Consider the following 15,735-nt stretch of genomic DNA (forward strand, 5'->3'; position numbering starts at 1 on the left):
AAGCGGAATAAGTAATGCATGAGAAAGTCTCCTGGAGAGAACTGGACTGAACTATCGATGAGATCATGATGAAGAGCACTAAAGATGCAAAGGACGTACAGTAATTTCTATCAATTAGACGGCGTTTGCGTGTTTCTTTGAATCAATCTGAGTGCAGCAGTTTGCTTCTTCTGATAAATTTACCACTGCAGAACTTGCTGCTTTTTTCAGTTTTATCAAATTGGCAGCTAATAAAATTCAGTCAGTTGGCCTCCAATACAGGGAAACTTCTTAAATAGAACAAGGTCACTGCAAACTCTTAAGGGTCAAGCCTTGCCTGGTCATCATGATAACAGCATTGCTGTGGAACATTAACCTGTGTAGATTTTTAGGTGTGCCAGGTTAGCTCAGTTGATAGCCCTCTTGACTCTGAATCAGTTGTGGGTTCATGGTCCACATCAGGACTCTGAACTGATATAGCTAAGATGACACACTAATGCTGGGGGTGTGCTGCAGTGGTGGGCGGAGCACTACATTGTTGAGATGTTAAACTGAGGCCCTGTCTAAAGTTGATGTTAAAGATTCCATGATACTATTCGGACAGAGAAGGGAGTTTCTCTCAGTGGCCTGGCCAGCAATCCCCCAAATGGTCATTCATTCCATGGCTGTTTGTGGGTCATTACCATAGGCAAATGGGCTCCTGCATTCACCCACGATAAACACAGTCACACCAATGTGCAGGATATCCTGTAAAGTGGTTTCAGACGTCCTCTAGATAAGAAAGATGCTATACCAAATGTAAGTATTATCATTTTGGTACTAATTTGGTTGCTGATTTTTCATATATTAAATAGGTTTGAAAAACTAGTGCTGACATAACATTGGCACATCACTTATTTAGATTTATGTAACACTTTTGACGCTGAGCAGATGTCTTAAACCGCATTGTTCTGCTGACCGGGAGCCTGAGTTGGGGTGTTTGGTGTGGGGAGCAAACCATGAACCATAAATCCTTGTTCACCTTTTGATTCTATTTAATGATGATTTTCACATAATTTTCTCCAGACTTCTATATCATATAGTAATCCTTGCATTCAATATAGCGCTTGTTACATCCTTGAGATGCCTTGGGACTTACTGTAGAATGTAGTGACTGTATGTTTTGTACGCGAACAGCAGCAGCCAACAACAAGATTACATTTGTATAGTGCCTTTAACGTCGGGAAGAAGTCCCAGTTTGCAAAATAGCCCGCAAACAGCCATGAAATGGATGACTAGCTTTATTTGGGAGATTGTCAAGCAGAACACTGAGAGACTCTCTCCCCTCACTTTTCGAATAATGCCACGTGATCTTTAATGTCCCTCTGACCAGGTAGATGGGGCCTTGGTATAACATTTTATCTTAAGGCTGCCATCTACAACAATGCAGTTCTTTCCCAGCATTAGAAAGTCAGCCTTTGACTGTTGTCCTTGTTGTGGTCTCATTTCTCAGAACCTCATGATATCACTGAGCTGCCATAACGGTGAGGCTACACTGGAACAGAGTGTAAATTTTGATTTTTTTTCCCCCACCCATAGCATCTAGAATCAAGATACTTCACCTAACTGTTGTCCCTTCTGCCTAAACATCATACAGAAAAAAACTTGAGTCCCACAAGGCTTCAAAACCGCAATTTACTCCAAAACAAATGAGAAACCTTTGATCCAAGCCAGTTGTTCCACTTCAATATCTGTAAATGGATTTTAAAGCAAACTCAATGCCTCTATTATTTGTTGTGCTTTTGGTTAAACATAATTAAAACTTGGCTACTCACTGGCCAGCTTCCCAGTTAATTCATTTTGTGTTCTTTGCACTTGATGTAGGGACCTTTGCTTTGCCAAGGTAGTGCGGCGTTTGTAATTTCAGTCAGTTGCATGATGGGATCACCTTTTATTGGCCCTGCTTTCAATTTATTTTGATTGACGTGGCATTTATGTGTTGCTTGTTTGATATTTATTACATTTAATGACTCTCAAAATGCCATAAAACAAAGGGGAAGAATTTGAAATGGCTCCCAGATTAATAGATGGGTTGGCTACCGAACCCAATGAAGAAATAAATGGCAGTATAATGGATCTTGACATTAGGTTTGATGGAAGTGGTTACAGATATACATGTGGTTTTGTTTCAGATTTCACTCCGAACTGCTTCCTCCAATCAGAAGAGGTCGAAAGGTCAGGGAAAGGGTATGGTTTTACTTTTGTCTATTACACGATGATTGAATTCATTATGCAGTTTTGCTGGAGCCAGTTGTAATAACTCAATCGCATAAATCTACCCCCTTCACAGAGCCTTCAATTGAGATAGATAAAATGAGATGAAGTAGCATGAAGCATTTCACAATTGATGATGGTACTATATTGTATTGCACAAGACCTTATCCTGAGGCTTCAACGCTCCAAGACATATGCTGCGTGAAGGAGGCTGTATAAATGCAAGTTGTTGATGTTAACTCTAGTGGAGGGGGTGGGGGGACAAAGCAGAGAAAGGGTTCCCAACCATGAATCAGCCTGCTGCTCAATGTCAAGACACCCTCAAGGAGGCCCAGGCGCAGTGATCTCAGCAATGAATGGGTCGTGGAGTCCCAATTGCAGAGCCTGGGAGTCAAAGAACTACATCAAGAGTAAAGATACCTTGGAGAACTCCTCCCTAAAAGACAGCTGCCTCTGAGGACTCCTCCCTTAGTGACATGGTCTCGCAGGACTCCTCACATAGTGCTAAAGTGAGGGGAAATCAGAGACTCCAGACGCAGTCTCATCCCATAGCTCGAACAGTTGACTCATCCAACATTAATAGAATCCTGCCAACCTCCACAGACTGTATATATACCATATACCACAAAATATTCAGTTACTACACTTTACAATATATTCTGTGAAACGCTTTGAGACATCCCAAAGATGTGATAAGGGGCTATATCAAATGCAAGGATTATTATTATATTATTATACTGTAGAGGGATGAATTGTTTGTGGCAGGGTTTCTCCACTTTACAAAATGGGTCTGTTTTTTCCACAAGATTGGTTTGGATGAAGAAGAGCATTTGGCCCATCCGATCTCACCCTTCCAGAACACCCAACCTACCGTGCTCCCATCACTGCATCAAGCTGCTTTTTAAATGAGTCCAGTGTCTTGGCCTCCAGCACCTCTCACGGCAACCTGTTCCAGTTGGCAACCTGAGTAAAAGGAAAACTTCCTGGAATCCGTCCTGAAATTGCCATTTATAACTTTTCGCTAGAGTGAGCTTGGGTTAGGAGCAGTCAGCAGACTGAGGTCTTTAGCCAGAGTGGTGCAGTTATTTGTAATAAAAGTTTTAATGTCTCAGCAAAGTGATGGATGGTTACTACAACCATTCCTCCACCAAACCAATTCCTGCTGCAGTACCAATGCTTATTTCCTGTCGGTGCCTGTACGCAGTGACAAATATAAGTCCGGTTCAATACAATGTACCATTTGCAAAGAAGGATCTCAAATAATGAAAGCCTGGAAACAATTTCCTTCCAATTCATGGCATTTACTGTTTTCATTTCAGGTTTGAGTTTTATGTATCTTTAGCGGTTGCCAGTTAGTCCTGTGGGTATTGTTAAACCGTAGGGTGTAGGCTAACCCGAAACTCTGGTGCCACTCCAGTGTGACTGTATAATAATGATTGCTACATTTGATATCACTTTGTCAAAATATCGCAAAGCATTTAATGTAAAATGAGGTGACTGGAATTTGTAGGCAAAGGTAGTAATTAATATTTTGCAGCAATGTCTCACAATCAGCCATAACATGAATTATCTGGGGAATTGTTGGCAATGAAACCAGGAGAAACTATCTTCACTGTTTTCAAGTAGTATGGGAACTTTAATGTCAAGCCAGAATGGCCAGATGAGGATTTCGGTTTAAAGTCTCATCCGACCTTGATGATGACAATACACCTCTGACAATGCAGTGCTTCCCCAGCATTGTAATAGAGTGTCAGTGACTATATGAGCTCAAACTCCTGACAGGAGGCTTGAACCCGCAACCTTCTGGCTCAGAGGCAAGAATGCTAACAACTATCGAGCCAGGCTGACATCTGACAGGTCATTATAGTGACTTTTATAATGACTACTATAAAGACAACAATATACATTAGGGCAAAATTGCAGGATTTCTTAACAGGATTCCTTAATAATGCTGATAATGAATTGCATAAAGCCTAAGGATTTCTGGCAATCTGAAGAACATCACATCCACAGACACTCCATCTGGAGTTGAGTTTCCACTGGATGATGGAAAGTCTATTGGATTGTGCATTAAAGAATCCAGTTAAGAAATACTGAAAATAAACTGCATTGTTACATTGACAGAGGTGTAGTCATTAGTGAAGTAATGGGAGGGACATTTATAATCAGTCAGAGTGATGTTTCTTTCAAATCTATGTAAGGACGGAGCTGTGCTTATTTTTTAGAGTGACTTGTGTCCAGAAAAGTCTCACTTTTAAATCAATGACTGTTTATCACTTTTACTAAGTGACGATTGGCATATCTGCTATGGTTCATTGACGGGAAATAAATGCATTGGCAACTGATTGTTCTTGAGATTCTAGTTGATCAGAATAGTGCTTTTCCATTAAGTTTAAAGGTTTGTGTGGGTGATGCAACTTTAATTTTGGTAGTTTTGTGAGATTGCATTCAGTTATTTTTATTCTGTGAACACTTCAATATAAAGAAACATCTGCATTGTTTTGGAGAACGTCGATTATGATAAAGAAAAATTTAAATACATTTAACTGCAGCCTATATAATATATATATATAAATATAATTCACATCTCTCCCCAGAGGGACGCATCCTGCATACCTAATTCTGGAAAGTAATAGGCTGGCAAGAGCCAAGGTTTGGGGATCTCAGAGTCTGGGTTGGGGTACTGCTGGAGTCTAACCAGATAAATCTGCAAAGCTTGCCATTGAGAGCACTGTCTGGCAAGCTTTCCCCCTGCAACAGTGGTGCCCTGGTGTATTGGGGACCCGCCTGGCTCAGGAACTGGACGACCGAGACAGTCACAGTGGGTTGGTTCGATTCCAATATTCCACTATCAAATATGTCACCTTGGAGCCAATTCAGCTCCAAGGACACCCGGCTTATCATCCCCCCCTTACACCCCCATCCCCACCCCTGGAGGATATCCACTAGTTGGTCATTTGACAAGGGGAATGAGCAAGGAGAGGGAGAAGAGATCAGTTAGCTTACTTGGAGAAGAACAGCAGTGCAGGTTTAATGGGTCGAATGATGTGCACTTACATTGTGCTGTAACAATCTATGATACTATGGGACTTATTACTTCAATTTAAACAAGAAATTTCACAGATACAAAATCTATTTTACTCCAGCGCATGATAGAAAGACAAGCACATCCTGTATTAACTGTTTGATAAATAAGGAGCTGTAAAAGATATCAGAAACCCACATAGTTAGTCACTAGAAAAGTAAATTTCATTAAGAGGTTCTTCGTTTTGAGTAAGTTATTATGTTAGCAAGTTTCTTCAGTTTTCATCCAGTCTCCTGAATTTCACAAAGCTACTCTACAAGCAAAGGCAAATAAAACACGTAACCAATTGAATAATGGATATGAGTTGGTGTCTCATAATTGACATTGCTTCCCACCAAATATAATTGATGTTGCAGATACCCAATATTTCATAATCAATGCAAAAAAAAAGCCACACCATCAATCAGCAACAGCTCGGAGATATACCGTAGTTTAAACATTACCTTTCTTTCCATCTTAATAAATGATCCGATTAAACATGTGCAGAATTATCAAGTATACAAGTCTCGTAGGAGAGAATTGATCAACTCAAGTATAAAGCCTAATTTTTCACAGATGACAGTAGTCCTTTTTTTCCAAGGAGATGAATTGACATTGGAACAAAACCTTGCATTATTTAGCTTTCAGAATTACTGGCTTGCTTCATGTACCCCGCCTGATCTGCCCCACTATCAGCAGGTGAGGTTTCAGCCATTCTGACCTTGATCTTGGAACTCCAACCTGGAGTCTCTCTGCCTTGCCCCCCTCCTCCCCACCTTCAAAACCCATGTTGAGACTTTTCCTTTCAATCACACTTTCACCCACCTCCCCCTGCCCCACTTGGCCTCCCTCCCCCAGCTCTGGCTCTCAGACAACTGTGTGAAGCACATTCACACATCTAGGACAGCCGCATGTATTTTCGATCTTCGCTGGATCTATTTTGTTGACCAAAAGTGGGGTCCAGTCTAAACCAACAAATGTGCTGAAGAATTAATTGAAACACTATTGAATGCATTCTTCAGCAAATTTGAAGTTTTTAGAAATTTCACAGTGCATTTTTCAGCATGTTCATTGTTTTAGATCATATTCCAGTACATCACTAATAGGGTCTAGATTTATTCTCTATAGCATTTCAGACAGTCCAGAAGTTGTCAAATTCTTAATTACAGTCTTTAATTTTGATGACAGATTTCTGTAAGTTCTTGTAAGAACTACAGAAATAAGCTTCAAACTTTAACTAGAATGCAACAGTTTGCCAGATTCTGCAAACTCTGAAATGTTACATTAATTAAGCAAAGCGAGAGTCAGATGGAATTTCTGCCCAACTTTTGTCACCCAAGAAAAATATTGTCATTTACATTTATGACTATTGCGAATATGATTTCCAATTTAGTACAAATTTATCATTAGCCTTATGCAATGATGTGTGTCCCCCAATATTTTTTAATTATCAAAGAAAATATTTGGCTTTTGTGTTGGCAATCTGTAGGATTTATTAGACCAACAAATCTAGCCAATTTCATACTCCAGCAGTCAGCAACCATGACTAGTTGTGGCCATGGTTCAACATCAACCAATTTCGCTCTCACTTGCACTTAATGGATCCTTTCCAGTTTCAGAATTATTCTTTCAGAGCATGTAAACTATTGGCTCCTCAGTTTGCTGGGTGCAGAGCAGTTCATGTGCTGTCAAATGTTTCATTTAATACTTTATGTTTGAAAATCCTTATGGAAGTTTATTTGGGCTAGCAATCTGCTTTATTAAGAAGCTAATAAATAAATTAACATTACAATGAGCTTTACCCTTAATCAAGTCTTTGAGCAAAATATGAATGAAATGTACTGTATCAGTGTATTGTGCTGACTGTGTCGGTGTTAAGTNGGGGGTTGGATGCCAAGTGTAGTCCTGTTGTCTATGGAAGGATTACATGGTCTTGTTTGAGATACCTGGAATACCTGTTTTTCTGCCTGTTTCTGCCACTGGTGGTGTTGGTGGTGGGAGTTGCTGATATCACACATACACACATGTACAGAATCCTATAATGGCATCTAACAAATTGGAACTAAGAAAAAGGATAGTGTGTGCAGGGCAATGGATAAGGGGTGACCAGAATCCTTACATTTAACTGTATTTATGTAGTCAGACAAGCAAGATTATCTGATTTAGCCCCTTCTTCCAGTACTAAGCTACAAGCCCAGTTCATATTGGGCTTTGAGTACAGGGCATGTGCTGGATATCACCAGTTACAGAATGATATGCACTACACGACCAATAGATGCACTGATCTAAGCCTGCAAGGAAACAAACATTTTCGTAAGTGAAGAGTGAGTTGTTGAGAAGAGGAGTGCCTGATTTCAATCACCCCACCCTACCTCTGCGACCTCCTAACCCCCTACCAACCCGCCCGCTCCCTCCGCTCAGCCGGCTCCGGCCTGCTCCATTGGCGGGAGAACCTTCAGTCACTCTGCCCCCAACCTCTGGAATTCCATCTAATCACTCTGCCTCGTCCCCTCCTTAGCCTCCTTCAAGTCTCGCTCAAGACCCTCCTCTTCGACCATGCCATCGGCACCCCCCTTGCCCTCCCTTCTCCCCCCCTGACCCCAGCTCGGGTCTGAAATGCTGTACTCTGTCCAGTGCCTTGGGACGTCCTCCCGACGTGAAAGACGCTATACAAATGTAATCTTGTGGTTGTTGTTGTTACCAATTGAATCTGATTGTGCTGTTACCAAGATACACTCTGCTTAAACTGATCATATTTTCTTGGTTTCCTTGATATTTATGTGAAGAGGAAAAATCGATTTGGACTCATCAAAGTGACACATGTCACTGCTGGGGAATGGAATATTTTTTAACATTTTGGCATCAGTGTCAGTTCCAAGCAATTCCAGGGTTTCCAGAGGTTGGACAATAAAGTTTCTTCTGTGTTGCCAAAAAAATAATCCTTGTTTGATATAGCAAGAGGACCTCTCAAAGCCTTTCACAGGATTTACTCTGAAGTGTAGTGAATGTATTGTTTGTAGGCAAAACAGCAGTCAATTTGCACTCAACAATGTCACGTAAACAGCCAAGACGTAAATGACCAATTTTATCCTGGGGGATTGTTGGTCAGAACACTGGCAAATCTCCCTTCTCTTTTCAAAATGTGCATTGGGATGTTTAACACCTATCAGGACAAGTAGGTTGAATGTTGGATAGTACCTCCAACAATGCAGCACACCTCAGCAATTCATTGGAGTATCAGCCGAGACTAACTATATGATATTTAAGTCTTAACATGGAGCTTGAATTGAATACCTTCTAACTCAGCTCCCAGCTTAGCCAGACTGCTGAATCACCGCCACGCCCAAACTCTGAAGAGCACCAGTGTGATATTTCCATTTCTCTGAGCCAGATTGACACTTATAGTTCCAATTAGTGGTGAATAATAGTCAGGTTTTGGCAAGAGTTCATTACTCGAGGCTTTGCAAATTCACTTCGCTTGTAGCTAGGATATACTGAAGATTTTCATCACATTAGCCCCGACTGCCTTTAAATCCAAACATCCAGAAGCTTTACTTCTGTAAATACTAATTTGAAAGCACTGAATAAAAACTAAATTTTCTTGTCCAAAATAATTCTTATGATATCAGAAGCCCCATTGAATTAATTTTCAAATACAAATGAAACACTCCAATTCTTCCTGCCCTTGTCATTTATTTCGTTCTTAATTTGTCTTCTATTGTCAGTCTGGATTTGTTGGTAATGCTGTCAACTCAGGTGGTAGGATTCTCACCTCGTCAATCAGAAAGTTATGGATTCAAACTTCATTTCAGGTCTTTGAACTTACAGTCTAGGCTGACACTCCAATACGATGCCGGGGGTAGGGGAGGGATGTTACATTATCAAACAGATCAGATATTTACCAAGGTCCAATCGGCCTATGCAGGTGGATGTCAGTGATCTCATGACATTACTTGAAAAGAGTAGTGAGTTTTACCCGGTAACCTTGTCAAAATTGACCATTGACTTCAATCCATGTTTGTGGGACACCACTGTGCGTAATTGGCTGCCGCGTTTCTCCCACAAGATAAACAGTCAGTTCCCTTTACAGTATATTCTGTGAAGCGCTTTGAGATGTCACGATGACATGATAAGGCGCTATATCAAATGCGAGGACTATTATTATTTTATTATGATGGTATGTGAAACATTGCCGTGTGAAAACTGATTGCCTACAAATTCACAGTCACTATATTTTACGATATATCTTTTGAATGCTTTGAGACGTCCTCCCAACATGAAAGGTACTGAATCAAATGCAAGCTGGTTAACCTCAAACTGTACTCCAACATACACACTAGAATGCCCCAAGGCTTAGTTGGCAAATCGTGCCAATTTGCACTTAATATTCTTTGGAATTAGATAAGCAGGATGCATCCCTCCAAGGAGAGAGTGCACATTCCATTCCAATATGTGGGAATTTCCATGTGTAGGTGGGATGCATGGATCCAGTTTGGTTTTGATATTCTTAACTGAAGTAATGAATTTTCCCATGTGTCAGATACCCGACAGAAATGGTCTTTAAGATGAGATGTTGAGAAACTTTTGTGGTGGAACGTCAAATCACCCCCACCCATTTTAAAATGAAGTATGGATAGGGAACTTGATGCTTCAATAGGTTAGCACATGATCATTCCCTCTTGTACCAGGGTTCAAATCAAAGATATGTTAAGGCGCTATATGAAATGCAAGGATTATTATTGTTAGAGGTAGGGGAGTGCATCACAGAGTGAGCAATACTCTATAATGTGGTCAAGAATATCAGAAATACTGTGCTGCCAAATCATTAATTTATCATGCTGTATGACTGAGGCTGCTCTGTGAGAGAGGACAATGACCAAAGCAAAATCAATAGTTAACAACTCACATCTGCTTTCTCTAGCACTGAAACGCTAGGTAAATGAAAAATGTACACACAGTAAATAAGAATCACACCATTCAGGGCTTCTAGAATAAACAGAAATCACTCAAACATTGAGTTTAAGATTATTAAATATATTCTCATTTCTAATCACTTTTATTTTGTGAAACACAATGAAAGATTTATTTTACATGAAAACGTGCTTATATAAGCATGTCAGCTTGGCTTAATTTGTAGCTTCTGAGTTAGAAGGTTGTGGGTTAAAATCCTAGGACTTTGAACTCAATCTAGACTGACACTCCACTGTAATGCTGGGGGAATACTGCATTGCTGGAGGTGGCATCCTTCGGATGAGATGGTAAACCAAGGTTCTGTCTGCCTGTTGTGGTGGACATTAAAGATTCCATGGCACTGTTCAAAAAGAGAAGGAAGTTTCTCCTGGTGATATGGTTAACAATCTTCCAGATAAAATTGGTCATTCACTTCATGATTGCTTCTGGGACATTGCTATGCACAAATTGCCTGCCGCAAATTGCCTATAATATCTGGAGGCACTACACTTTACAATAAATCCTGTGAAGCGTTTTGAGATATCCTCCCGATGTGAAAGCCAATGAATGAAATGTAAGGATTAGCATTATTATTAAGTGCAGATTATTATTATAATTATTTTCTGCATCTCACTTTCAGTCTGAAGATGACAGCACTCACTCTCCAGGAGATGGACTGATGATTGTAGGACCTTCACAAGCATTGAAAGGTCACTCTGAGGAACTGGGAGCAAAGGCAGCCAGGGAAGAAAACACAATTTTTCGTGCAAAACCTGTCAAAATCAAATGCGACAAACCTGCAGAAAGTCCGCTGTCTGGATATGGTGAGTTCATGTCCTCTCTCTCTCCCTCCCTTCCTTTCTCTCTCTGCAATGAAACACCTTTAAAAACAAAATTCAGCATATTTTGTTTCTAGGGTATTGTGTCCTCTGACATGAAACCTCTATTTCCAAACACAATGTCATCCATTGCTCTGGGCAGAGATTAACATTTTTTTAAAAAAAACTTCTATTTGGTCTTACTCTTCACGGTATTTTAAAATTATATTGTAAATAATTGCATCATAAACTGTAATTCTACAATTACTCTAGAATTGTTGCCAGACGTTGATTTATAACTATCGAATCTCCTGAACTATTTCACTGTTTAAAATAATTTGGGCTCTATCAAGTGGCGATTTCTAATTTGATACCTTAATAGGAAACCTGACTAGCGACTCCTTCCATTCAGCAACAACAAAATTACATTTATATAGCGCCTTTCAAGTCGGGAGGACATCTCAATTTAGCAGAATTAGATCACATCTACACTCAGAATCTCGTCTCTGAAAACAAATTCCATTACATGAAGTTCTGTGAGTTGATGTGCTATACTTTCAGATTCCTTCATTAAGAACTGTCATTTAAGATCACTGTATTTTCGATCTCAGTACCCACTTTGGTGTTCCAATGTCTCTAACATTGGTGTTAACCTGGCTCAGTTGGTAACATTCTCATCTCTGAGTCAGAAGGTTCTGAGTTTAATCCCGATGTTGGGATTTTGAACTTACATTCCAGTGCAGTGCTGGACGTGCACTACATTGCTATAGGTGCTGTCCTTTAGATGAAAGATCCTGTCGCCTGTTGAAGATCCTATGGCCATATTTGACAAGAGAAGGGAGTTTCTCCTGTTGTCCTGGCCATCAATGCCCCAGTAAAACTGAACATGCATTTCATGGCTGTTTGTAGGCACAGTCATTACTTATTACACAGTAAATTCTGTGTAATGAGACATTCTCCTGATGTGAAAGGCACTATAACAAATATTGCATTACACAATTATATTTTTATATCTTATAGTAATATTTATAGTAATGACGTTTTATAGTAATTACATCGTTATTTTATAGTAATATCCGTTGATGAGAAAATTAAGACTACTGTATGCAAAAGTGATATGTTTATATCTGTAACACTAGCACAGATTGAATACTGTGTTGCATTTGTTTCAGAGGAGAATGGCGTGTTTAAAGCTCAGGACTCCCGAAAAGAAACAGAAGATGCAGTGGAGGTACGGGAGGATGCAGACACAGGAGTGGATTTGCCTATTGATCAGGTTAGGTTACTCAGTGCTTGAATCTAATTTGCGAGTTTTGTAAACCAAGAGTAAACATATGTGAACAGGGAGAATTACAGGTGATTTTAAATATGTATTATCAACCAGTGAAAAGGATTACAACAACAACCTGCACTTATATAGCGCCCTTCACGCAGGGTAATGTCTTAGAGTGTTCTGCCTGTAATAATTAGACACCTCTGTACACAGCTGTTTCCACATTGTTTGCAAAACTCACAGATTAGACTCTCAAGTCATTTTTCGTATTGATCAACTTTATATGCTGACTTTATACAATACCGAGCATTACTTGGTCTGTTGGGATGAACATCACATGAATTTTTTAACAGCACTGAATGTTACAATTGGGAAAAAATCACAGTTATGTCTGGCTATTCTGATTTGTATTGACATGTCCTGATAAAACTGTAATATTCCATATTCAACAACAACAACAACAAAAACAGCTTGGATTTATATAGCGCCCTCCACGCTGGATGACGTCTCAGAGTGCTTTACAGTTTAGGATCCCGGGACCGATTCAGGGGGAGGGGTGGGAAGGTGACCAAAGGCGGGGTCGAAAAGAAAGGTCATTTCATAGTCACGTCCACCCATTCTACGTGGAAACACACTATGATTTTGTAAATTGGAAGTGTACTGCCTTGGTGGATGTGCTGGCCTTTTGATGAGATGTTAAACCAAGGTCCTGTTTGCATGCTCAAATGGGTGTTTAAGGTCCCACACCACTATTTACAAATAGAGGGACATTTCTCCCGGTGTCCTAGTCAAAAATCTCCCTGATAAAATGGATCATTCACTACTTTGGCTGTTTGTGGGATGTTACTGTATGCACATCCCAATTGGCTGTTGTGTTTGTCCACAAAAATACAGTCGCTTTACTTTACACTGATTCTTGTGAAGCCGCTTTGAAATGTCCTCCCGATGTGAAAGACGCTGTATCAAATACAAGGATTATTTATTATAGCATCTTCACTTATTGTTCACTTACTGAACCAACTATCTTGTGAGGAAATACTGCTGGTATACTAGGTAGAATGTGAAATGCAGAAATAAAAATTTTATTTAGAGTGTTTATTTACAATTATTTTGAATTGTACCTGGTTTGCATTTTTTTTGGTAGGCCGGGTGTCTGACATAGGAGGAAACCCATCACCATTAAGAATATCCAAACCAAACTGAGCAACTAAACCATGCCGCCCGCCTACACATGGAAATCCTAGAGATAGATTGTTGGAATGGAATGCCCACTCATTGCTGGAAACTAATATTTACTTGTTTTAGGGTTGGATAAAATGTACCTCAGTTTGTGGCATTTATACTGCGTGTAATATAATTTCTTCTGTGCTGTTTCTCTTCTTCTTGTCACTGCTTTTGTTCAATTTGATGAAGCTGTCTGCAGTGACTGTGATGGTAAATGACTTTCTGCACTCTATCATCTGACCATGCATTGACTGTGATGGATGCGAAACATATAGCACGGCCTAAGAATTAATCGACATTGAAACCAGTGTGCAAATTTAATTGAATTTTTCTGAGCTCCAGATTGAAGAGGTAGCTCTCAGAACCCATGCAGTTCTCAAGTGAGAGTAACACTTTGCCTTACAAAACAACATTAATTGTAAGTGCCAATGTTTTAAAAAGCCAGCGTATCTCTCAAAGTAATTATTTTATAATGTCATATTTTATTAATCTGTAAGGGTTTTTCCTACTTTATTGTATCATAGTTAAGCCATTTCAAGCTGGTGATATAAGCAAGGGCTCTTCAGCCTTGAAAGAAGATGCAGAAGAGTTATTATAGAGGTCGTTAGCTTCTACACTGCAAACAAGTTCACCCACCCAGAGGTTCACATTGTGTGATCGGCCAACTTTGAGCAACCATTATTATTGTAGAGGTTGACGATATTACGTAGGATTAAGAAAGTGAACCCAAAGCTAAACTTTCAAATACACCAGACAGCAGGACAAGAGGATCTGGGGTCATGTTTACGAAGAGCAATTACTGGACTGGAAAAAAATCTTTACAAAGAGTAAACGCGGTGGACGGGTATTTGAGGAGGATGGGTTTGCAGGGTTATGGGGAAAGGGCTAGGGAGTGGGATTGACATTACATTGCTCTATTCAAAGAGCCGGCACAAACTCGATGAGCCGAATGGCCTCTTTTTGTGCTGTACGATTCTATGATTCTATGATTCTATGATTCTAATTGACAACTGGAATAGGAGTTTGAAGACAGACCACAGCACTCATTTAAACAAGATCTGTAAAGGGAAAATATTAGGTTTGGTATTCTGAAAAGATAAAATGTAACAGACAAAGGGTCTTGTTTGTTTGAACCAGTCTTGTGATTTTGTGAATTGTCTAATTGTCCCAGACGTAGAAGGTCTTCATCCTGAGTCCTATTAACCTGAGCTGTGGTCAACAACAACAACAAAATTGCATTTGTATAGCGCCTTTCACATCCGGAGGATGTCCCAAGGCACTGGACAGACTGAGCTGGGGGTCAGAGTGGGGGAGGGTAGAGGGCAGGGGGGAAAGCAGGGGGTTCAAGCATGGTCGAAGAGGAGGGTCTTAGGGTGGGTTTTGAAGATAGCAAGGGAGAGGGAGGGACTGTGGGATGGAGTTCCAGAGGGTGGGTGCAGAGTGGCGGAAGGCCCGCCTGCCAATAGTGGGACGAGCAAGGCGGGGGACGTTAAGCAGGCCAGAGCCCGCTGAGCGGAGGGAGTGAACAAGATGGTAGGGGTTAGAGATTGGAGAGGTAGGGGGGAGCAAGACTGTGGAGGGCTTTGAAGGTGAGGACCAGGATCTTGAACTGTATTCTCTGTGTGATGGGAAGCCAGTGGAGTTGGGCAAGGATGGGGGTGATAGGGTCGCGGAGCCTGGTGCGGGAGAGGACATGGGCTGCAGAATTCTGAATGATCTTCAGCCTGTGGAGGGAGGAGTTGAGGAGGCCGACAAGCAATGAGTTTGCATAATCAAGCCTCGATGTAATGAAAGCATGTATGAGGGTTTCGGCGGCCTGCGGTGTGAGACAGTGGCGGAGCCGGGCGACGTTGTGGAAGTGGGGGGAAGGCAGAGCGGGTCATGGTGCAGATGTGGGGTAGAAAGGATAGTTGAGGGTCAAACAAGTTCGCAAGGTTCTGGACTGGCTTAGCAAGGTGGAGCATGCAACCATGGATGGTGAATCTGTCAGTGCCTGAGGTGAGGAGGCGCTGACAGGAGACAATCAGGAGGGCCTCGGTCTTGTTGACGTTCAACTGAAGAAAGTTAGCTCTCATCCAGGACTTGATGTCTGACAGACATTCTGTCAGCACAGCAGTGGTTCTGGAGTCAAGGGTGGAGGCAAAGAGGTACAGTTGGGGGTCATCCACATACAT

At 40.8% G+C, this 15,735-nt stretch overlaps 1 protein-coding gene across 3 annotated transcripts in view; it reads left to right on the forward strand.

The window, feature by feature from the left end:
* Positions 1 to 15,735, forward strand: part of LOC103185972 (doublecortin domain-containing protein 2) — a 76,361-nt gene that overhangs the window by 49,186 nt on the left and 11,440 nt on the right. For all 3 annotated transcript variants that reach the window (XM_007904742.2, XM_007904744.2, XM_007904740.2), the window contains exons 7-9: positions 2,151 to 2,205; positions 10,887 to 11,070; positions 12,237 to 12,340. In XM_007904742.2, coding sequence (XP_007902933.1) covers positions 2,151 to 2,205; positions 10,887 to 11,070; positions 12,237 to 12,340 — 343 coding nt within the window. The remainder of the gene's footprint in view (positions 1 to 2,150; positions 2,206 to 10,886; positions 11,071 to 12,236; positions 12,341 to 15,735) is intronic.

The sequence above is a fragment of the Callorhinchus milii genome, unplaced genomic scaffold (genome assembly GCF_018977255.1).
Source record: "Callorhinchus milii isolate IMCB2004 unplaced genomic scaffold, IMCB_Cmil_1.0 Scaffold3, whole genome shotgun sequence".
Lineage (NCBI taxonomy): Eukaryota > Metazoa > Chordata > Chondrichthyes > Chimaeriformes > Callorhinchidae > Callorhinchus > Callorhinchus milii.